Raw genomic sequence first — 25,117 nt, 5'->3', positions numbered from 1 at the left:
ATTGTGTTATTATTATTATTATTATTATTATTATTATTATTATTATTATTATTATTATTATTATTATTATTAAATTTGCACTGATGGATTTCATTTAATATAGTATTACTAAGTATTACTAGCCATTGTTAAGGCAATTATATTGTATAATTAAAAGTGGGAACCGACACAATACTATTTATAAAACTTATTTACATCGTCAACATTAGTGATTTTACTCATCTTTTCTTGCAACTATTTTACCGTCTTTTGTCCATACAAATTTATAATTCTTCAGTCGTGCTGCATCCCTTGTCTTGTTCAAAAGGTCTCTGGTCACTGCTTTCAATTGGTCACCTGCTGTGATTCTTCCTGCCGGAAGGTCCCTGTTGACTTTCTTTGTCGCAATCCCAGGACCGCTGTCGTCTTTCTTGGCCTCATTTCTGAACAGCTGGAGCCATTCATCACGACTTCTCCTCTTTGTGAAGCGGATGACAATAGGACGCGTCTTCCCTGGCCTGGATGGTATGCGATGTGCTACGCTTACATCATGTTGCACCAATTCACTACCGCCTAAGACTTCCGATATTTGGTCAATGACTTCGTAAGTCGATTGTTCATCGATCTCCGGAACTCCAAATAGCATTATATTGTCTCTGCGTGTGTACTGCTGCAGATCACTCACTTCCTGTTTGAGATGGTCATTTTCTTGCACTAGCCTCTTCATCTCCTCCTGCGTGGAGTTGAGTCCATGTCTTGTGTGCGCCAATTCCTCTCTAAGACTGTCGAACTTGGAAGATAAGAATTCAACTGATTTTCTTAGTTCATTCGCCTCAAAATACGAATGCTATTCGATACCAGTATAGTAGTTATAAAATCATGTCGCATATTGTATACCAGTAGTTTGTATGATAACAAATGAAGTGTTCACATGTGCTGTTGTTTAATGAAATAATTATAATGCTGCGCAGAGAAATTACACTAAATACTGACACACAAACAATGTTTATATATAAACACTATTTCGATGTTATAAATTTTAGGTTACGTAGCGAGGAGTGAAAGATGTTTCGGAAGCGACCCTTCGAAGAACGTTTACAGTTAAAGTAGGGGTGGAGCGTGGGTTGGGTTAGTATGGAGGGGTATACCTCCATCCGCCAATATTCCTGCTCCCTAGTATAGGCAATACAGGCCCATTTTAAAATACCATTATTAAGAATATTAATTGTTTGCAAATGCTTTAAAATAGCCAGTGAAGTGTAAATTGATGTGTGGTCCTGCTCAAATATTTTATTAAATTCTCTGATTCCATAATTTTACGTGCTTTCAAGTATGATCATGAAATTGCATTGACGAACATCTGTCGTCTCCATAGTTTTGATCTACAGGCACTTTTTTGTTTCACAGTGTTCTTTGTAATATTTTAACACAATTTATTTTGTAAATGTAATGTCAGAGTTTGCATAATTATGGTTTCACCATAATTGAAAAGAGCATGTAAAATTGTCTAAGAATCCACATCTATCGAAATTTTGATCTGAGGGTCAGATGTCCGCCTTTGATATTAAGCTACTGACTTGTATCAGTCCAATAACGTAAGAATAAAATGGATTTAAGTACAATACGTGAATATTTAAACAAAATATATACAGTTCATTTGCGTGTTCTGTGATTTTGTAGGGCACCTATGTTACTTTCCATAACTGAATATATACTATTTTTTTCTCATGCCAGCATACTGTTTTTTTTAAATCTTGATTGTCTTTATTTCACTATTTCACTGCAAAACTCATCTGTTTTCTCACTTAATACTTTATTTTACGACGCTTTATCAACATTTAAGTATGGTTATGTAGCGTCTCATTGATATGAAGGTGATAATGCCAGCGAAATGAGTCCAGGGTTCAACACCGAAAGTTACCCAGCATTTGATCTTAATGGGTTGAGGAAAACCCCGGAATAGACTTCAACCAGGTAACTTGTCCCAGGATTTGAACCCGGGCACGCTCGTTCACGGTCAGGCACACTAACCATTACTACACAGCAGTGTACCTTATATGTTCATGAGTGAAGAGATTACAGGTATGGAAAAATCATTGGTTTCGCGGAAAATCGAGATCACCTCATTGAGGCTAAAACAATTCTCACGTACATAATATCTTTTGCCTTCTCTGGCTTCGAACATGTTTCACTTTATTCTGAGGAAACAATATCAGGATCTTAAGGGGACACTCAACTATATTTTGGAACTTTTTTCCTATTTGACCAATCTTTTTCAAATTTGGAGGAAAAGTTTAATATACACATGGAAAGTAACATGCAAACTCTCAGCTCATTAGATCCAATACTTTTCAAAATAAAAAATATTTCAATTTTTAATCAATCATTAACTGAAATATCACTTTTAATTATCATTTTATATTTTTTGGCTTTGTGCATTTGACTGTGACTTCTCAATGAATAGGGGAAGAATTCTGCATATTGATTTAGTTCTGTCACGTAAATTAGTGTAGAAATTTAATCTTTCATTTCTATGACACTTTTTCTCCAATTTTTAAGTTGAGTGTCCCCTTAAGTGACCTTTATAACAAGACAGTTTGTGCATATTATTGAAAGAAAAAGAGTGATTTCAAGAGTATGTAGCATTTCGGATAACAGTGAAGTAAATCAGAACATGTTTTCGATATTAAGTAAGGGATCTGAAAATGATTGTACATTGTTCATGCCCGAAATTGATTGTGACGTTTATTTTATGTACGATTCTGCCCACTTATTGAAAGACATAAGAAACAATTGGGTAAATACCGGTACAAAAGATTAATTAAACTGGCCAACACACATTTTACTGCGTCCAATGTTAGAACTGTTCCTGAGTATATTCGACTCGCTGATTCCAAAAATGGCCAATTTTTCCTGTCAGTTCTAGTTCTTGAGATACAGCATAAATACCATATACCTTTGTTTACTCTGGTCCGTCGTCAGAATTGAAGATATTTTATGGTACTGTTTTAATTAATCTCTTTGTAAAATGATGGCAACACATTAAAAATTCTAATAAACGTGAAATACACTAAATTTACTTATTTCAAATGAAAAGCACGAGTTTATGATACAAATATTCCAGTCATTCGACGCAGAAAAGACTCGTTTTGTAGTAAGACTTCCGAGAATGGGATCTGCCAGGACAATCCCTCATAATGTTCCAACAGTAATCTGCCATCATGTGTGCATTCCATCTGGTATCTGCCTTCTATTGGTTTTACGTACTAGTGAAATCTTTCACCTTGTTCATCGCTTAAGTCACCAAGGTTTTCTTCAAACGATTTAAGTGAATGTGCAGAAAATTGACTTTAATGCTCATTTTATATCCAAGCCTGTTGAAATGAGAGACATAAATCTCTACTAATTTAGTATAGTTGGCTGCCTTCTTGTTGCCAAGGAATTTTTCACAAGAAGAACAAATGAAGCTCAGGCACAAGATTGGACCATAGAAAATTTCTGCTTCAGATTATTCGTGGTAACTCCAGGCAATTTATGCGCTACGTATTTAAAACACGAACCGCTTTTATTCACAGCTTTTAATTTAAATTTTATGTGTAATGGTGACAGAATGATTCTGTGTCGCACTATCAAAGGTGTATTTATTACATTGTGTTCTCCAATCACCATATCTCCCCTTGGAGGCCAATCCTTTCTTATCCAGTGCACATGTTTGGCTCTACTACTAGAAAGTAAGGATATTCTGTGTACCCACTTTGTTGACTAAGAAGAAAATGAACCACCTTCAAATCTGCACAGATGCTCCTGGAAATTTGTCTTTTCCAACACTAAAGAGAAGGCACTGTACTTTTCTTTCATTATGGTGGAGTGACCGATTGGAATGGAGGCATTATTTATTGTCAATGTTGAAAGAACACACTTAAAATTACGCTTTGAACTGTTGATTAAAAGGAGCCATTCATTTGGGGTATATTCTGATACACTCATTTTCTTCAGAACGCCTCCGAAATCGCTGTGGAATGCTATGTTTTTGTCTTCAGTAAAAAAAAAAAAAACCAGCAAATTTCTTTTTCTCCTTCGATAAAATATAATTTTCATTCCAGGCTGAAGTACATTCTTTTCCTTCAGTCTGCAGGCGAGCAATTCAGAAGACTCCTTAGAAAGATTCAGTCCCTAATCAGGTCACTCAACTTGTTCTGGACAAACCATTAATATGTGAAGCTGTTTGAAAATCGCTGTCGCTGTCGCCACTTTCTTTACCTTGTGCTATATCAGACATATAGGATCCATCTTCTAAGATCTGTGGTAACTCATGGAAGAGTGGAATAGTAAAAGATGCGAGTACGGCACAGATCTTATAGCTAAATGTAGATCAGGATAAGATTATTCCAATTGATTTCTGTGATATTAGCAGTAAAAAAATAAGCAATCAAATGATTTTTTGGTTGCATGAAAATCAACTAGACGTTATTACAGATAATTTTGTAACAGAACAGAATTGTAATATATATTATATAATTATTATATAAATTCAACAATATATAAGAAACTAGAGCTGATACGACCTAGCCAATGCCATTTACTGAATCAGCGCATCAGATAACTTCAAGAACGGGTCTAAAAACCAAGGCACCAAGAAAAACTTTTTTTTTTAATTGGCCTGTGTTATCGGTGCAGAAAGCAGACACATCAAGAAGATGAAAACACTGGAATAAAACTTAAAAAGTCAGCGAGTAGATTTTGTACTTGCCTGTCCTGCGCCGTGGCGTCGTAGTCTAAGGCATCCTGCCCAGGACTCGCGTTATTGAATGCGCGCTGGTTCGAGTCCTCATGGGGGAAGAAATTTTCTCATGAAATTTCGGCCAGTGTATGAGACCGGTGCTCACCCAGCATCGTGATGAACATGGGGAGCTACGACAGTTGGCGGAAATCCGGTTTCAAAAACCAGCTATAACGGCTTGGGGGGGGGATCATTGTGCTAGCCACAGGATACCTCCATTCTGGTTGGATGATCGTCCACCTCTACTTCGGCATGTGGACGTGAGGCCACCAGGCGGCTGGTCGGTCTTAGCCCTTCATAGGCTGTAGCGCCACTGATTACTGTATGCCTAATATATTATTTACGCTTATTTTTTTAGAATAGTGTAGATTAACACTGGTATTAGTCTAGTTTTTGGCCGATCGTTATTCTTAATGGCTCTACCCATGTTCTTGGTATGTCTTGGAAGTTAAACTTATAGCACACTTGCGGTAAGTAGCGTAAATAACAAATGAATAACACCATGACCGTGTCCGTCGGCGATATGGAATTCGTCCGACTCTACGTGACGCTCTTGGAAATGATTTTAATTGTACAAATGCAGTTCTTAGATTTTTATCGAATACAGGACTCGATAAGGTGATTCAGTAGGTTACATTTGTTGTTTTATATTTGATTTTACATTGGTAACATTTCGGACTTTATACATCCGAATATTTTATAAAATTTTATTGTTTTTTAAATGTGATATACAATTTATCTCTAGTGGGCTTAGTTTTATTATTTTATTGGCTCCTTTTGAACTCTACCTAAGGTCGTAGGATTGCTCACTTTTATCATTGTTTAGAAATCACCTTGTGTGTACTGCATTTGTATACCTCGTTTTACCGTGATAACGCTTTTTAATTCTTTTAGCTCCCGAATTATTGTGTTATTTGTCTCTTTGTTTTATTAAGAATTTTAGGTAAGGGCGCAAATAGCCATGGCAGCTGACACGCCCTTTTTAAACCCTACTACTACTACTACTGCTACTGCTACTGCTGCTGCTGCTGAATAGCACCTATCAACAAATGCGAATAAAAACAAAGGATTTGACACCTATAATATTAACAAATACGAATAAAAACATAAGAACGACACCTACCGACAAATAACAAACTAAAATGATTAATAATAATGCATTTTTGTTAAGATCGGCCAAGTAATAGTATGCAGTACATGTGTGTTAAGTGTTACAGAAACTCGACCTCGTCTCGTCTTTTCAGACTTTCACATATTTATGTAAATCTCACTTACTACCTTGTATCGCAATACACTATAACGATACATGTGCACTTTCAGCTGGTTATTTTGTATCTATATGTGCTAGTAGTAATAGCACAGTCTACTATATACAGTCGCGAAGCTCAATATGTAGTAAAAATGCAAACCTGGGTAGTTGCCCACCACTAGGATCACTACTATCGCCTCATCATCGCAGATCTCTCTCCTAGCAGCCGACAAAATATGTTACACTTTCGTTGTCGTGTGCTTTTGGAAAAATTAACACCTTCCTTCCATTATTGAAATATTAAATGCATAAAGTTAATTTATTATTTTAATGAAGTATATTAAATTCCACCATAAACTCGAAGATATCTGCAAGAAATAAGTTAATATAATTTTTGTTTGTGCAAAACGAACTGAAATTTACTATAGTAGCTTCACTCATTCAAGATTATAACGACAGCGATAATTAACTATGAAACCAATAAATATTAATTTGCATTTCCCTTTACAACAATAATAATGGAAATATGAATTAATGGAGTAACTTACGTGTACCGGTACTTGTAGTGTAAGCTTACGTAGTTAACAAAGTGGGATGAGGTTAAGCAATAATAATCACACCAGAATTGGAAATAAAATGTGATCAATGAATTTTATTGTAACGGACTTTTTCTACGCCTCTAGTAAAGCAACAAATAAAAATAACAACAAAATTAACAGCTATAATTAAAAACATGTCCTTTGAAAAAAAAAAAGTAGGCCTAAGCAATAATAATCCCACCAGAATTGAAAATAAAACGTGATCAATAAATTTCATTAAAACAAACTTAATTTTTCTACGTCTTTAGTAAAATAACACATAAAAATAATAACAAAATTAATAGCTACTATTAAAAATATATCCTCTGAAAAAAAAAGTAGACCTAACCTTTATTTCTCTGGAAATTTAGCAGCCTAAGTGACAGAACTTTAACCGGTATCTAATGTCCTTTCGGTTAGACTGAAACATTTCATTGTGAAATTTAAGGATATAATGTATTCTAACAGTCACAAAGAACTTCAAAATTAAGAGTTTTGTTTCTGCACAGCATTCTTGTGGAAACCTAGGAACCTTGCTGAATCTTTCGGAAATCGGAAAAAGGATAACTCTGGCCTCTTTCTCTTACTGTTGCTACAATTTATAGCACTACAAACGTCTCCTCCTTGTACCATATTATTATTCAAATTATTATATTTTAGCCATTAACATTTTCATTACAACCAATAACGAACATTTCATAAGCATCAATGTGAAATACGGAACGAGCTAGCACTCGATAGAAATACGACACAGTCCAAAGTCGACCATGGACAGTCTTTGTTTGTAGTTGCTAACCACTTGGAGCGCTTTATCAGGAGATTTGCAAAAAAACACCCCAAGCTTCACGACTGTATATAGTAGACTGTGGTAATAGTTAGACTGGACAGCATGCGATGGGTTGACTCAGCTAGAACTCGTGACGTCACGCTCTTCGTGAAAAGAAGGAGAAATCTTCCCAACTGTAATAGAGTACGCAGTGAACAAACAAAATGTAGTAGCTATCCCTCACAACTCAAATGCATCAGAAGTAGACTGCTACTACGATATCGATGTAAGAATTGATAGAATTTTAACACTGTTTATGGTCAACCACTGTGGAGTAACGGTTAATTCGTCTGATCATGAAACTAGTCGGCCCGGGTTCAAATGCTGGTTGGAACAATTTATCTGGTTGAGGTTTTTTCCGGCGATTTCCCTTAACTCACTAGGAGAAAATTCTCCTAGATAACTGTAACAGTTGATAAAGCATCGTAAAATCACCAACTTACAATTATATATGAGAATTAACTTCAGCAGACTTACATACTTCCAAATACTTTTCCACATTATTTACTGATTACCAAGTATAATGTATTTGTGTTGGATGTAGTTTTGCTTCTGATGATTTATTCGCATTAATTTTTATTGCTAGAGCTAAGAGCACATCTTCTTCACAGCACTGGAGTACCAGCTTCCTGCGACAGTATTACAGAAGATGATTGCCTAGAGACAGATGAGAAGACATTCAACTGTGATGTTTGTGGAAAGTGGTTTTACGACTCGGCAAGACTCAAAAGCCATGTTCTTTTACACAAGCGCAAGAGACCGTTCATTTGCAGCGTTTGTGGAAAGGATTGTTTGAATCTGGATCATCTCAAAAAACACGTTCGCGCACACAAAGGCGAGAAATCATTCAGTTGCGATTTATGTGGAAAGAAATTTTCCAAATCCAATGATCTGAAAAATCATGCACGTGTACACACAGGCGAGAAGCCATTCGACTGTGATATATGTGGGAAGAAATTTTCCGAATTGAGCAATCTAAAAAAGCATGAATCTGTACACACTGGCGAGAAGACATTCAGTTGTGATACATGTGGCAAGAAATTTTCGTTATCTGGTAATCTAAAACGACATGCACTCGTACACTCAGGGCAGAAGGCATTCAGTTGCGATATATGTGGAAAGAAATTTACTCTCTCTGGTAGCCTAAAAAGGCACGCACTCGTTCATACGGGGCAGAAGGCATTCTGTTGTGATATATGCGGAAAGAAATTTTCGGAGTCTGGTGTTCTAAAGAAACATGCAGCTGTGCACACAGGGGTGATGGCATTCAGTTGTGATATATGTGGAAAGAAATTTTCGCTATCTGGTAATCTAAAAAGACATGCACTCGTACACACAGGGCAGAAGGCATTCGGTTGTAATGTATGTGGAAAGAAGTTTTCGGAATCTGGTAATCTAAAAAAACATGCACTCGTACACACTGGGGAGAAGCCATTCTGTTGTGATATATGTGGAAAGAAATTTACGCAATCTGGTAGTCTAAGAAAACACGCACTCATACACACGGGCAGAAGACATTAAGTTGTGATTCATGAGGAAAGACATTTTTGGGGATCTTCTAATGTTAAAAAAAAAAAAATCACGCACTTTTACACACACTTGGCCTACAGAAGCAATACATTTGTAATTTACGAGAACAGAAATGTTCCAAATCTAGTCCTATGAAATGGTGTACGATTACGACGTGTACTCACTGGTGAGAAACCATTGGATTGTGATATATGTTGAAATAAATTGTTGTAATTGGGTCATTAGAAAGTGTATGAACGTCTTAACACAGGCGAGAAGCCTTTGAGTTGTGATATAATATATCAAACGCGCACGAAAGTGCATAAGTTTGTTGGGTGCACTTTACTATATTCGCTCAATGATTTTTGCATTTGTCAAAATAATATCTTTCACATTTCTAATGGCACAGATTACACACGCAGTTTTCACTTGGCTCATGGAAATAGCTTTTCTAGCAGAACTTATAGTGGAAGCCACAGACAGCTATATTGGCGCGTGATTGCGCTCCGTAGCTCCTGGTTAGGTCCCGCCCAGCTTCTATCGCTCATGGCATCTGTTTTGTAAAATTCTTCGAATATCTCTGCTCTTTTCTCCTCCCTCTGTCGGATGTGTTTCGTTCCCTGTGGTGTAGATGGCAGTAGCATCTTGTCTTTTATGTCCTCGATAAAGAATGTCTCTTTCGCTAGCTCGTGCGCTAGTCGTGATTGTGTTATCTTGGAGACGCCCAATGTTACCTTCAAAAATCTTGTTTTGACAGAGTCTATTGCTTCAAGCTCAGACATTTTGAGGTGTTCCCATATTAGCTCTATGCCTTATGTTACTATTGGCATTATTTTTGTCCGGAATAGTTCCATGGCTGTTGTTAGGGAAAGTCTTCTCAGATCCATTATAGTGTATATTCCTCTTATGGCTGCCGCTGTTCTCTCGCAGATATGAATTTTGAAGGATAGGCCGGTTGTCTGCAGGGTGATCCCGAGGTACCGGAAATAGTTGACTCTCTGGAGTTCCTCTCCTTCCAGGGTTATTTTGTCTTCCGCTGCCATTCTTCCTGCTTTCCTGAAAATCATCATAACAGTTTTGTTTTTGTTGATTTTAAAGTCGTCTGTTGCCCAGTCCTCTAGCCTGTCTAGTGCTATTTGCAGGTCCTCTCTCTTGCTAGAGCCTAAGACCATGTCATCGGCGTACAAGATTATTTGTGACGTCCAGTCCTTGTGTTATGATGTTTACATCAGCTGTGGGAATGCTGAACAGCGTCGGACTCATTGGGTCACCCTGCAGTACCCCATTTGTTTGGGTTATGGAGCTTGATATGCATTCTCCATCACTTATTACTATCACGTTTTTTGTCAGTATTTTCTTGATGATTTGCTCCATTTCGTTTTCTTTCCCTGTTACATTCCTTAGCTTTTGCAGTAACTTCTCTCTGTTTACTGAGTCAAAAGCTTTTTTGTGATATATATGGAATCGAGTAATTTGAAAGGGCATGGACGTGTACACTCGTTATGCTTAGCCGTTCACTTATGATAATTATATCGATGGCTGAGAACCAGACTGTTCTAAGTCCAACTTTTTATAAGAAAGAAATCTGAGTTTCGTTGTGTTCCAGTTCTTATCTTCATATATGAATCGAACAAAATTGTAAATATTCCTCTTCATAAGGTTGCCATGAAGCTATTCCAAATTGCTTCATGAAGCTTTGAATGTCAGGCGCTTAAAATAGCTCTCCTGAAAAAGAAATAGTAAAATGGACTTGGAATAGTCTGGTTCCGGGCCATCGATATGTGGAAAGATGTCTTCGCAATGTAGTAAATTAGAAAAGGTATGAACGTGCGCTTAGAGCCGGGAGCCATAAAATTGCTGTTTTTGTGGGAGGCAACTTTTGAGATGTCTGAAACTTCAAGCTGGCTCTGACAAGGAAAAGAAGCCTTGTAAGTGCGAAATACGTGTGATGATCTACGCGCAGTGTGTTAGATTCCAAACGTATGCTCGAGTACACACATATGAGAAGCCATTCGGATGAAATTTATGGGGAAAGTAGTTTTTGGACTTCTAAAAAAACAAAAAAAACATACACTTCTTCACAGGCGAGAAGCCTTTCCCTTTTGTTGTTAATAGAAGAAATATTTCATTATTAGTAAACGTGAAAAAGTCAAGCAATCAAGGAGAATCAAAGGTGAAAAGTCATTCAGTTATGTGTGCGACAAGTCTTAAGAAGCATGCACCCGCATAGACTGGTTGCGGCGATTGTGGGGTGAGTTTCTCGTTTTCGCGATATCTGAAAGCACACACGCAGGTGAGAATCGGTAAGACTGCGATGTTTTTCGATCTTTAAGACACAAACAGGCCACAAGTCAGTCAAGTGCGAACCTGTGCCTAATCCAGCGCCCTCGAAAGCCAGGCAACGCAGCCATGCTTTTCTAACATTTTGCTTGTACATTCTTAAATAGTAATACAAGACGGAACCCAATTGAAACTTCAGACATTATTCACGAGATCGTCTTGCGGTCAGTTATGAAAAATAAACATTGACGACCTACAGAAATTAACGCTGCTGCAATGATATTTCTTATAATGAAAAAGAAGTGGGAGACAGTTGTCTTCGCACCACCATCGACTACAGAGATGCCATCATCGTACATACGAAATTGATATTGAATCATCTTCACTCTAGTCAGCATTGGAAATTGCCACAGATGGTCAAACATATAGCATTTGTAACAATATTGCACATGTTTTAACATTTTAGTATTTCAATAATCTATGACCATGGCTCATATAGCCCTTGTTTTAACATTTTAATCAATTTATGTTCAATATTGTCACGGTAGAGACTTATAATTAACCAATTTATCTATATTGTACAAACACATGTACCAATTCTATTCATGTAATTAGGCATAAAACTTTAAAAGTAATGTACGAAAGATTCAACATGGGTAAAACTTTTCCTTAAGATGGCTTATTTAAGCCAAAAACGTTAAACTGAATAAATTAATGTGACAAGTACTCTAACAATTAATATTTGTTAAGCAGATAAGCACACACGGAACCTGACTATTCCTAATTTATGAGATCTGTGCCGTACTTTCATTGTTTATTATTCCACCCTTCCATCAGTCACCACAGCTCTCAGAGTATGGATCTTATAGATATGTCTGATATAGCACAAGGTAAAGAAAGTGGTGACAGCGACAGTGATTTTCAAACAGCTTCACATATGAATCCTTTACCAGAACAAGTTGAGAGACCTGACTAAGGACTGAATCTTTCTAAGGAGTCTTCTGATTTGCTCGTCTGCAGACTAAGGAAAAGACTGTACTTCAGCCAGGAATGAAAATTATATTTTATCGAAATAGAGAAAGAGATTTGCTGCCATTTTCTTTTTATTGAAGACAAAAACATAGTATTCTACAGTGACTTCGGAGGCCTTCTGAAGAAAATGGGTATATCAGACTATACCCCAAGTGAATGGCTTTTTTAATCGACAGTTCAAAACATAGTTTGAAATGTGTTGTTTGAAACAATTGCAACAAATATGCCTCCATTCCAATCGGTCACTCCATTACGATGAAAGAAGAGTAAAACTCCTTCTCTTTAGTGTTGGAAAAGATAAAATACCAGGAGCATCCGTGCAGAATTGAAGATGGTTCATAAGTTGCTTAGGAAAATATTTTAGGCTAAGCGGGATGAAGTTACAGGGGAATGGAGAAAGTTAGACAACGAAGAACTGCACGCATTGTAGTGTTTACCTGACATTAGAATATTAAATCCAGACGTTTGAGATGGAAAGGATATGTAGCACGTATGGGCAAATCCAGAAATGCATATAGTGTGTTGGTTGGGAGGCCAGAGGGAAAAAGACTTTAGGGGAGGCCGAGACGTAGATGGGAGGATAATATAAAAATTGATTTGAAAGAGGTGGTTAATGATGATGGAGGGTAGGTTAATCTTGCTCAGGATGGGGATCGGTGTCGGGCTTGTGTGAGGTCGGCAATGAACCTGTAGAATCCTTAAAAGCCGTAAATAACATAACTTATGGGGCTACTTAAATCTTAACAATTATAAAAGTTAGAAAATTTTGTAGGTTAAAAAATGTTTAAAATCCAAATATTGAGGAAAACATTTAGATATTACATTTTCATCATTACATAATTAGGGATCTAGTTATATCAGAAAAATATTATAAAACTTAGAAAAATAAGTTGGCTAAAAACTGCTTAATAAGAGTGAAATATTGAGGAAAACCTTCCTATGTATTACATTTTCATCACTACATCTAGCGTAATGACCAAATCCAGTTAGAAATCTTGTTTCAATTGAAATTGATAGGCTAACCTACGATCTTTATTTTCATCTAGGTTGGGACGCAGCAACAGAGTCAATATCGCATTTTCCGTAAGAATCTCTGAAGGTTTTAAAATTGACGTCATCTGTGCCACATCTAATTTTGTAATGTATGTTTTCCTTCGCCTCATTTCGAGAATTGTAGTAACAAAAGTCTGGTTTCAATGTAGCGTACCGACAATGGCTACGATCTAGCCAGCGTAACCCTTTGTAACATTTGTCCTATTGCGAACATAGGTTTATGAAGTTGAAAGACGTTTACTTCGCTGTTTATCCACCGGAAGTGGCTATCTATACCAGAGCTAGTAATGTCTATCATTACTAAATTATGGCTCATATTTTGTTATAATTTTTTAGTCAATCTGGGTTTTACAATGTAACACATTTCGACAGTTTTTGTGATCACGGCATACTTGATCGAAGAACCTGTTAACAGTGTTATCTGAACTTGGAATTGAGGAAATCGCTGTGTCGTTTATTTCATTCTTATATTTCATAGAGGTATGTCTGTATTAGTGAATATTGCCAGATTTTCTCTTCGGTGTAATTATTATTGTGGTCAAATTTGTTTATTTTCTTTCCTTACTAATATCTATTACATCACAATTTTATAATTCATGCTTCTTTGGTAATTAACAAGGGACCGCCGGTGTTTTACAAGGTAGCTATGTGTCGAGGTTAGTGGGTTAGTTGAGGGAATATCTAAATGATGTGAGACCGAGGATCTTAAATCGTTGAAATTTTTCACATAGGCGAATTCCTCGGCCTCACGTCACATATCCCACAATTAGCCCACATACCTTGTAAAAGACCGGCGGTCTCTTGCTATTTACGAAAAACTGCATTCGTTAATATTCACACCTACAAGGAAACATTCAAGAATGTGTATCCATGCGCCATGCTAAACGAATATACTCTTTTATCACGGCCACAATTCATTTCACTTTTTGTTACACTATATAATGTGTGTGTGCGTGCGTCACTACATTAACATATTGATTATTATACAAAACACATCTAAGGAACAAATGTACTTATAAGAGTGGAAAGATCGTTGCTTACGAGATTATACAAGCTGGCGCATAGCGCTTGAAATACGGATCTAAAGTGGTTTCCGCGTAACGCCAATTCTGCCGCTCGGAGCGCTGTTCGGTTCTAGATATTCGTAGTAGTGATGGGCAAAGTTGTTCTTTTCTCGGAACAGTTCCGACACTTCCGGTTCGGAAAAATACTATCATGGATAAATATACAGTAGGATGCGAAACTTGATGAGTTTCCCGTAACACATACTAGAGGCGCTGTTGTAGAAATTGATCTTGCTGCCATCTATTTCTGGGAGGGGCGTTATTACATCTAGCAGCGCACCAAGTAGCGAAAAGAGTAATTACTCCATGCATTTAGCAGCGCACCTGGTGACGAAAATGTTAAACTGTGCTGAAAGTATTCCCTCCCACCCTCATCGATATTCAAAACTAACCCAGTTTAAAATAAAACATTTACGGTTTTATTCCTCACAGCATATTGTACTGAAAATTCTTACCGGAGCCAACAGGAAGATAATAGATACGATGTGTTTTACACTACCCGATTAAAATATAACCAGACAGAGACAAAAAATAAAGCAAAATGTTAGTTAATTGGAATTCTAAGCTTTGAGTATGGAAAAGTCTGCAAGAACTACTTAGATAGTTCAATTTATTATATTACTATTACTTTACAATACATTCAGCAACACTATTTTTACATCGTCCATAAACATCACTGTTTAACATACACTGCTTATACACACACGTATCATTTTATGTTCACTTATTAGCAAGTTTCAGTCCGTCATCTCGGCTCTTCGACTCTCCCGTACAGCAATATCTCGAACGGATAAATAGAGAACTCTGGGTAATGTACCCAACACGTAGTTCTAATATTCATCACCTTACTTCAAACCCCCAAATCCAGATGGTGCTGACCGCAGTTTCGCATCCTATTATATATGTATCCATGATACTATGTTCCAAACAACAGTTCCGAAATAACAGTTACAAGTAGAGATGAGTCGGAATCGTTTATTGATGTGAGCCATTTCATTGACTCTCGCTCCTTTTGAGGAGTCGTTCAAAAGAGTACCATCCCTCTTCTCCAAGCTGCTTCCACATAGTGTTGGAGCACTCTGCGCTCGGACTCCTCTTGAAATAAGTTATCGACGTGACATAGCACACATGTTTCTCAATAGATGACATTCCAACGCACATTCGAATCGGTTTTGGAAACTTGCTGTGTATGGGGGCAGAAGCTTCATGTTTAGTAAATACACAGCTGTTGAATACAAGGTCAGAATGCAACATTTAATTTTGGTACACAAAGTCATAATGACACGGTAACCAACTCAAAAATCTAACATGACATTTAAAACGTGTAGCATGTAATCTTTGTTCTCCGAGTTGTGTAGAAAAAAATTCATTAGTACTTAGGCCTACTTTTTTTTTCAAAGGATATGTTTTTAACTATAGTTAATTTTGTTGTTATTTTTATTTGTTACTTTACTAGAGACGTAGAAAAAGTCTGTTACAATAAAATTTATTGATCACGTTTTATTTCCAATTCTGCTGTGATTATTATTGCTTAACCTCATCCCACTTTGTTAACTACGTAAGCCTACACTACAAGTACCGGTACACGTAAGTTACTCCATTAATTCATATTTCCATTATTATTGTTGTAAAGGGAAATGCAAATTAATATTTATTGGTTTCATAGTTAATTATCGCTATAATGTTGAATGAGTGAAGCAATTATAGTAAATTTCAGTTCGTTTTGCACAAACAAAAATAATATTATCCTAGTTCTTGCAGGTATCTTCGAGTTTATGGTGGAATTTAATATACTTCATTAAAATAATAAATTAACTTTATGCATTTAATATTTCAATAATGGAAGGAAGGTGTTAATTTTTCCAAAAGAACACAACGAAAGTATAACATATTTTGTCGTCTGCTAGGAGAGAGATCTGCGATGATGAGGCGATAGTAGCGATCCTAGTGGTGGGCAACTACCCATGTTTGCATTTTTAGTACATATTGAGCTTCGCGACTGTATATAGTAGACTGTGGTAATACGTTATATATTACAAACTCTTTGACTGTTCATTTTTGCAACAGTTCCGAGACCGGAACAGTACCAAAATAACTGTTGTGTTATTTTTACCCATCTCTAATTGATAGTAGAACGCTAACATGACATTGATATTTGGGACATTTAAAGGACTCACCATTGCTTATTACCCTAAATGCTTCGTACAATATTATAATATGGTCAAAAGACTTAATTTCAAAACTTCTCCATCTTAATTATATAAAAATAAATGGCTGTCATTCTTGAGATTAAAAGATATTGCCGTACATATTATAAATTGAGGCAATACTTTCCTGTTGTTCATTTCATACACCATACCTTTTCGGAAATAATGAAAGAAGCTTAATACAGTTTACATGAACACTATTCTTTTCACGTGTTTATTTATTATTATTATTAAGTTCCAGTGAATTAAGGTAGTGTATTTTCTTCCATTTCCCTGAATTCATAATTTAATCATTTGTAAATAGGCCTAACTTTTCCCTTTCTTTTTTTTAAAATATATTTACGTTAAATTGTTATGATTTTTACTAATGGAAACTGCAGTCACAATGCATGATAAGTGCAATAAAATTGTGCCATTTTTCTTGCGCACCTTGTAATGGTGAAATAAATAACTAATAGGCCTGCTGATTAATCTGTAGTGGATAGTAATAGTAAATGCGGTAGTATTTTAGTCTGTGAAAACAGTTTTTAAATTATAAGTTCGAATTAAATTAACCACTTGGGTCCTGGTGTATAGTATACTATACTTCATACACGCATTTAGTTTCAAAAGTTCCACAAGGTGGAATCGTTATCAGTCACTTTTTTTCTGTGCTTGTCAAGCTCCTGACATCTCTTGGGACTTACAGGAAGCGCAAGAAGATCGATTCGATCATTGGAATGAGTGTTTTAACTATTTGTAAATGAAAATGGCGACCAGCAACTAAACGCCAATGCACCGTAGGACGTGCTTTCGAAATAAGTCCACAGTAAATTTATGATACCTACAATATATATGTGCAGAGACCTACATATGTGTTCTAACTGTAATCTCCAAAATTTTTTCGGCATTTCTTTTCATTTAAGTGATTTTTTTGAAGTTTAAAATTACATTGAACTTCAAAAATAAAACAAAAAATATCTTAGGACTCAGGAGCTTAAAATTAAATTAGGAAGTTTGTCTGCAATAAATGTCATTAGAAATGGTTTCCACATTTGACGATTTCTCAAATCATAAACAAATATCATGTCTTTTCAGGGGCTTTTCTTTCTCTCTCTCTCTCTCTCTCTCTCTCTGTTTTTTTTTTAAGAAGTTTGCTGCCCATAAGCACATGCGCATGTGCTCTCCGCGATCACCATTTCTCTGTTAGCAATGTCATCTCTCTCCCCTGAAGTGTTTTCTGTCGTCACTAATGACATGTCAACTGGTCGAAGTGGGTTCCGCCAAATTGGTGACGGGGGGATGCAATGGTTCCTCTCGTGCTTTTCTTTTCGAACATTAATCGCCTTATCACCACCCAGCCCTTTTCGTTCTCTCGTCTTTTTCATCGCTGTATTTCTCCTCGCCGGCCACCATTGCATGCGGAATGCCCACCACATCATCACAGCCATTTTCACCTCTCCATCCCCGCTGTTTTGTTCTTGCTACGTCCGCCTACATGACGGGATTTGTTAAGAATGCCTGGTGAGGCTATATTATTCTTCCTCTTCTAGTTCATTACATTCATTCTTAGGTTAAGGTTCTTAGGCTTACAACTCCCGTCTCACCAGCGAGGATCTTTTCTATCTCTGTGGTCCTGTCCCACGGTTTCGAGCGCGAATTTTGTAGCCTGTCAGGGCGCCCAGCACTGAAGCAATAGTGGACCCTTCACACTGCCCCTATATGCAAGTTTAGGTGCTGAGCCCGGACGATACCTCAAGTACACTCACGTAGAGCGATTTAGACGTCCCAGTGACCGACTCTGCTGGCCGGGGCGGATATATCGCTCCGACGTGTTACTGCTGACTAATGGGTGTGGCAGTGTAATCGACCACAAGTCCCCTGCACCTGGATAGTCCTGGGATTGTTCAGCGTAGAGTGGGGAGCCACGGGCAGTTATTCCCGTGGTAGCGGCATAAAAGTGCGACAAATCTCAGGTTTAAGATTTGCCATTAGATGTGTAATGTCCAGTTTGAAGGGTGAGTTGCGTGAGGTGGGTTGCTTGGGATCGGGCTGTGGGGGGGGGGGGGTCCTCATAGCCGGCACAGACTGTGAATAATTTTTTAGGTGTCTTTCTGTCGCCCCCCTGGTGGCAGGCTGACGCCGACGGTTCCGTAGGGAGGGCCAGTTTAAATGTCTTCGCCCTCTTCTCCCCATCCCTCAGAAACAATAATAATAAAACATGACAGGAGAAAGTACGACTGGTTGTCATATGACAAAAATTGTCATCGAGACTATATCTCCAAAACAGAGTGAGACGCTGTTGAAAGCCAAGTTGCTGGGGTCTTACCCTATTAAAGTCGAACGGCACTCCTCGCTGAACACCACGCGGGGAGTAGTGCATACGGATTCTCTGGATGAAGAGATCCAACTAGAACTGGCGGAGCAGTCTGTGTCCAAGGCTTACCGTTTATTACGTAAGCGGGACGGACAGACTGTTCCCCTGAGCACTGACTTCTTGACCTTCGAAAAGCCTGTCCTACCAGAATACATCTTTGTCGGGTATGAGCGTGTCCCAGTTCGTGCGTATGTGCCGAACCCAATGCTGTGCTTTAGGTGCCAACGGTTCGGATGTACGTAAAACCGTTGCACTATCAACATCGTATGTGCAAAGTGCGGCTGTGCTAACCCCGGTGATTCCCCAACTGCCGGCGTCGAGCACTGTGTGAATTTTTCTGGGCACCACGCCGCTAATTCTAAAAATTGCCGGAAGTATATGGTAGAGAAGGATATTCAAGAGCTCCGAGACCGGGAAAATATTACGTTTTTCGAGGTGCGTAAGCGTATTTTAGATCAACAGAAAAAGGCGATGGAAAAGTCCTATGCAGGAGTATTGCAGAAGGCAACACAGGCAATAGATGTATCCACGCAAACGCCACCTCTTGCTAGTATACCTGGGAAGCGTATTGAGGGTGCAACCCAGACGTATGTGGACGTTGCCACTCAGACTGCTGAGTCAGACGACACGTGTGGCCTCGATATCAGGCCTTATGTTCCCAACAAGGTCGCTACCGTGGCGACAGACAAGGATTCAAGGCCTGGTAGATCGCCGCGACGTCGCACTCCTTGTTCGGGTGTCGAGTCGAGATCACGATCTCCATCCTGTGCTTGATCAAGATAAGGTGTGCGACGATCTGCGAGTGAGTTCCCTTGGTCGAGGGCTAAGCAGTCTCAGTCCACGGCACCAAACCATAGAAAAGATAAGAAAAAAAGATCTCCTGTAAAGCCACCACCATGATTTCGCTCCTCTTGATGTCTGATATTGTACAGTGGAATGTGAATGGTATACGCAGCAGATATACAGAACTACAACAATTAATTTATCATGAGAACCCTGCTATTTTATGTCTTCAGAAGACACACCTCCGGCCTGAAAACTTCCTGAGTATCTCGGGATACTACGTTCACTGGTACAATCACCTTGCTGGTATTGGTGCCAACTGAGGTTCGTGCTCTCCTACTTCGCCGAAGTATCTTTTCCTCTGTTATCAAAATTAACAGTCCACATTTGAGAAATGTTTTACTACAGAGTCCACACTTTCATGTCCATTGTCACTGAATGATATGGACTCCAAAAATCCGACCCAGTCCGCCTTTTTAATAACCCAGTTTGGATAGCGAGATTCCGCAGGACGTAAAGTGGACATACGGATTCGAATGGGGTGGTGGTCACTACCATGTAGGTCGTGAATCAAGGCGTTATCAGGCCACAACAAAGACGCAAAAATTTCATCTACCAGTCAACATTAATGAAAGGAAATAGATCAGTAAAGAAGCACTTTTATACCTGCAGTGCATTGTAGAACATTATTGAGAACTGTATTAGAAACATTAAATCCAGACGTTTGAGATGGCCAGGGCATGTAACACATATGGGCGAATCCAGAAATTCATATAGAGATTTCAGGAATGGAATTCATACTACACCCTAGTCTAATAGTAAAGGTATTCTCTGTTCTTGTGTAGCATTTAATTAGTTCAGGAAAAATATGGAACATCCACTAAATAGGTATTATAGTATTGTATTGTAACCACCGTGAATAAATTTGTTTCATCGTGTTGCAGATGAGTCAACACTTAAATGTCTGTTACAGTCGTGATGGATGTGATCAAGAAGGAACCCGAGGTCGACCCGTTGGCTATACACTGGAGTGATGACACTGATAAAGATGAGAAGAAGCCCTTATTAGAGGTACATTAACAATCACTGGATCTGATTTCTACGTTCCACTGAATCACGAGGAAAGGTAAAAAAATTTAGGATGTGAATTCTGAAGTCATTCTGAGTCAAAAAGTTCAAATGGATATAGGTCCGTTTTCGAACAGTTACGGAGATATGGCTCTTTGATTTCACAAAAACTTCTAAGATCCCATTTTACTAACTCGCATTTAGAGACAGATAACGGACAACTTTAGAGTTTATATTCATGTATGGATACAGACCTAATATTCTAGAAGTCGGGGTCGATGTTTTCGTACATTTTCAATGGTACCTTCTTCTGCTTCAATGATGAATCGCCATCATCGCGCTGAAAAGTTGCACGTAACTGTTCTCTATGCCGCATCCAAAATACAGTCGATTAGCGCCTCTCTCGTTTACACTTCCTTTGCTATACCAAGTCTTTCATCCAACCCCATAGACAGTAAGTACTCTTCGATATGGTACTTTTCTGTTCGGAAAGCGTCGTTCATATTCAGCGACAGCACGCAAGGAACTTCCATCGCACAAACCATAAACATACACAATATCGGCGTATTCTGTATTCGAAAATTTATAAGGCATTTTGAAAAACACAAGTTAACACTTCCGATAACTGTACCTGTATAACTACTGCACTGTAGGTAGCTGACTGGACTGCTATGAATTGATGATAGTGTAGGCTATTTGTGTTATCTGCGGGTTCTGTGTCATTACATCAGACAAGGGCAGGCGATTGGACATTTGTAATGCCCCACCATCCGGTTTCTTCCTCTTATCTACATCATTCACAATGCAGATTCCAATGTTACGTCATTCATTGCGACCTTGACCTTGTCTCACGCCAGCAGCATATGGTAACGTCTGATTCACATTGGGGCGAGACATTTTACCAAAAAAATGCATCTAGCTCCACCATCGTTCGAAAACGGACCTATGTTCATATGAACTTTTTCACTCAAAATGGCCTAAGATATCGTATCCTAAATTTTTTACCCTTCCTGTATACCTCTTAGTTTATAGTTAGCACACTTACAGTATAACAATCATAGAGTAACGAACTGAAGCGAGCCTTTGTGAATGTATCAGTCATCTCTTGCTAAAACAAGACACCTTTTACAGCAGGCCTGCATTCCATACAAGATATAATACAGTTGTAATTTCTAATAATTAATGTTGATGTTTAGTGTTTCAAATCTGTTATCCTCTCTCACTCTGCTGTCAGATTAATAATTTGCATTGAATATAAATCCATGTAAATGCAAATGTAATAAGAAAATTATTTGCAAGTGAAACACTGACAGTAATAACGTGTGATACACTGCATCACAGTAATGTATTAGCGATCTGCTTATATATATAGTCGACCTGGTTGGCGAGTTGGTATAGCGCTGGCCTTCTATGCCCAAGGTTGCGAGTTCGATCCCGGGCCAGGTCGATGGAATTTAAGTGTGCTTAAATGCGACAGGCTCATGTCAGTAGATTTACTGGCATGTAAAAGAACTCCTGCAGGACAAAATTCCGGCACATCCGGCGACGCTAATATAACCTCTGCAGTTGCGAGCGTCGTTAAATAAAACATATTTTATATATGTATATGTGTTTCAGAAATACTTTGACAAATCTTGTGAGCATGTTCCTCACAACAAAACAAGAAAAAAAGTTCATATAAACATATGTCCGGAAATCCTTAGTTGTTTATTTATTAATGAAAGAATATAATGAAACATATTTTAGATATTGTCAGTTTGGTAGCAATTATTGCAATTTTAATCAATTCAGAAACTCATAACAATAAAAGTTTACGTTCAGCGCGTTTTGAGGTATAATCCAACAACTTAACTTAAGTTTGTAACGGATAATAATTCAATTTGTTAGATAATAATCGAATGTTGTTATGAATACAAGTCTGCTGTCCTATATGGCTATGTATTGCCAAGGAGACTTGTGTGCTGCAGTCATTTGTCATTTAAACATTTGTTATGAGTTTCTGAATTGATTAAACTTGCAACACTTGCTACCAAGCTGACAATATCTAACAGATGTTTCATTATGTTCTTTCATTAATAACTAAAAATCTAAGGATTTTCGGACATGTTTATATGAACTTTTTTTCTTGTTTTGGTGTGAGGAACATGCCCCCAAGGTTTGTCAAAGTATTTCTGAAACACCCTGTATATATATATATATATATATATATATATATATATATAATTAGAACTGGTAATGGAAATTACGGGAAAACGGCTGAATGGATTTTAATGAGTGACCTGTCATTTTGAAGCTTGGCATCCAAGAATTTTCAGAAAAATAGTAACTTTCAGTGAAGCGTTAGTTTTCCTACATAATTTTCCTGTTTTCAAAAATCCATCTTTCGTCACTTTTGAGAACTAATTGCATTTCAGAATAAAACAAACCCAACACTACAATAAACAATAGGCTGTTACACGAATGCCATGTCCTGCAGGATTGCTGACATATTTAGAGTTCAAATTCAATTGATTATTAAAAACTTCAAGACTTACTAAAAGTAATTTACAGGTCTGATTCTGCGGTGTGTAATTTTCTGAGTACAGCTGTGCATTGGATATTAAAATCTACAAAACTTGAGGTCGTTTGATGACATTATTACCACTATAAATGAAATATGATTATAGTTAATGCCATGATGTTAATATATAACTACAAAACTTGCGTAAGATAATAATATTGTCATTAAAAATCAAATATTTTTATAGTTATTAATCAAGTTGGGTTGGGTCTTTTCCATATACCTAATAGCGGTGTGGTTTAGATATTTATATGCGCCATTCTCTTCAGTATTCACTCGAGAGAGCGCAAAAATTACAGTTCCTAAGGAAAGACGGTATTACTTACTGATAAAATAAGAGACCTACAAAATCTTTTAGTCTCCCGATCATTTTAGCAAGATCTCTCAGCAGGATAAAATCAATTTATCCTCTACATTTTAAGCTCTACATGCAGCAGCTATACCAAGATGCTATGTCTATTGTTCGAAAGCATAACAAACCTGACTTTTTTTAACTTTCACCTACAATCCACAATGACCTGAAATAAGTATTGGTTTACTCCCACATGAAAAACCCACTGATCGTCCTGACATTGTTACTTGCATTTTGCGTTGAAACTCAAAAACTGAAGGTGGATAGGTTCAAGAAAAAATGTTTGGCATAAAAAAAACATCCAGAGGGAGTAGGTTTCATTATTATGAAAGCAAATAGCTTTCAAAATGTCTGGTAATTTTTCATTATAAATAAATCTGAAAAGTTTTATTTGAACGTCTAATTAACTTAGTTTGCAACATTTGCTGTACAAGCCACTAGTATTCTTGAAGCTGTTAATGATATGTATTACCACGTTGGTATTGGCGTGTGCGTGTGCGTGTGAAGACCCTGGTGCAATATAAATTAGTCCCGTACCTCATTTTGAAATGCAATAATTAGAGTATCAGTGTCAGTGATACTGCTTTCTTTTTGTTGATACTGCTTTCTTTTTGTCTCCTTTCAGTAAATTGATGTGTGTCGTATCCCTTGAGGTATGTCGATTCTGAAAACATGTATAAACACCCTACAGTGATCTTTTCCACCTTTAATGAATTATCAATTCTACTGCAGGCAAATTGTTCCGAAATGTTTTTCACCCACACTAATAAATATTTTCAGTTGTCAGTCTGATCTAGCTGTTAATGTATTGTTCTTACATCATGTCGATTATGTTCATAATACTCTAAATTCCGTATGATGTAAGTCGCAATTAATCCATATTAAGAGGACCAGACTGCAACGTTAGCACTTAGAATCACATTCTTGCACACTGTTATGCAGTTTGTCTCTGTCTTCTGCAGGAAGGGAATTTATTTGATTTCCACGTGGCTGGAATAAAGACGGAATCCGTGGACCATAGCTATGATCTCACATCAGAGACTAAAGTTGAGGAACCTGCAGTGCCAACTGATTTTCTTTCGATAGAGTGTAAAGCTGAGGTAAGTGGAGCCCATAAGGTGTGCTGACTGTTCTTCCAATATTATTTTTGCATTCTTTTCATCGTGGACAGTTACACAGATATTTTAGAATGTGGCAGTGATTAATATTTATAGTAGGAGTGCGAAGTTGTGATGCATAGTGAATGAGTTTCATTTTAGTTTTATAATCTTATTCCTGTAATATAAGTGCTTGTTATGATTTCCCATTAATGAAGTGTAGTTCTATGTGTAAAAATGAATACAACATAAATCCTCTTTCGGCTCACTCTTCTTTGTATATGTAACACGTCAGAAGTGTATGCTAGTCACGAGTTATAACGGACATAAGGTTAGGTTATCAC

The 25,117-nt window shown here is 37.5% G+C and overlaps 1 protein-coding gene across 8 annotated transcripts in view; it reads left to right on the top strand.

Annotated features, from left to right (window-relative positions):
- LOC138692702 (oocyte zinc finger protein XlCOF6.1-like) overlaps nucleotides 1–25,117 on the top strand; it is a 224,278-nt gene that overhangs the window by 38,099 nt on the left and 161,062 nt on the right. For 2 of the 8 annotated variants that reach the window (XM_069815836.1, XM_069815837.1), the window contains exons 1-3: nucleotides 13,479–13,766; nucleotides 20,670–20,767; nucleotides 24,639–24,776. Coding sequence is in view for 5 of the 8 variants with exons in the window: in XM_069815841.1 (XP_069671942.1) it covers nucleotides 8,024–8,933 (910 nt within the window). In the remaining 3 variants the exon portion in view is untranslated. Of the gene's footprint in view, nucleotides 1–8,023; nucleotides 10,110–13,478; nucleotides 13,767–20,640; nucleotides 20,768–24,638; nucleotides 24,777–25,117 lie in introns of those variants that run through there. The other 6 variants (XM_069815841.1, XM_069815839.1, XM_069815842.1 and 3 more) reach the window with 5 other exon arrangements.

This window comes from Periplaneta americana, chromosome 17 (genome assembly GCF_040183065.1).
Source record: "Periplaneta americana isolate PAMFEO1 chromosome 17, P.americana_PAMFEO1_priV1, whole genome shotgun sequence".
NCBI lineage: Eukaryota > Metazoa > Arthropoda > Insecta > Blattodea > Blattidae > Periplaneta > Periplaneta americana.
This window is presented reverse-complemented; position numbering and strand designations above follow the sequence as displayed.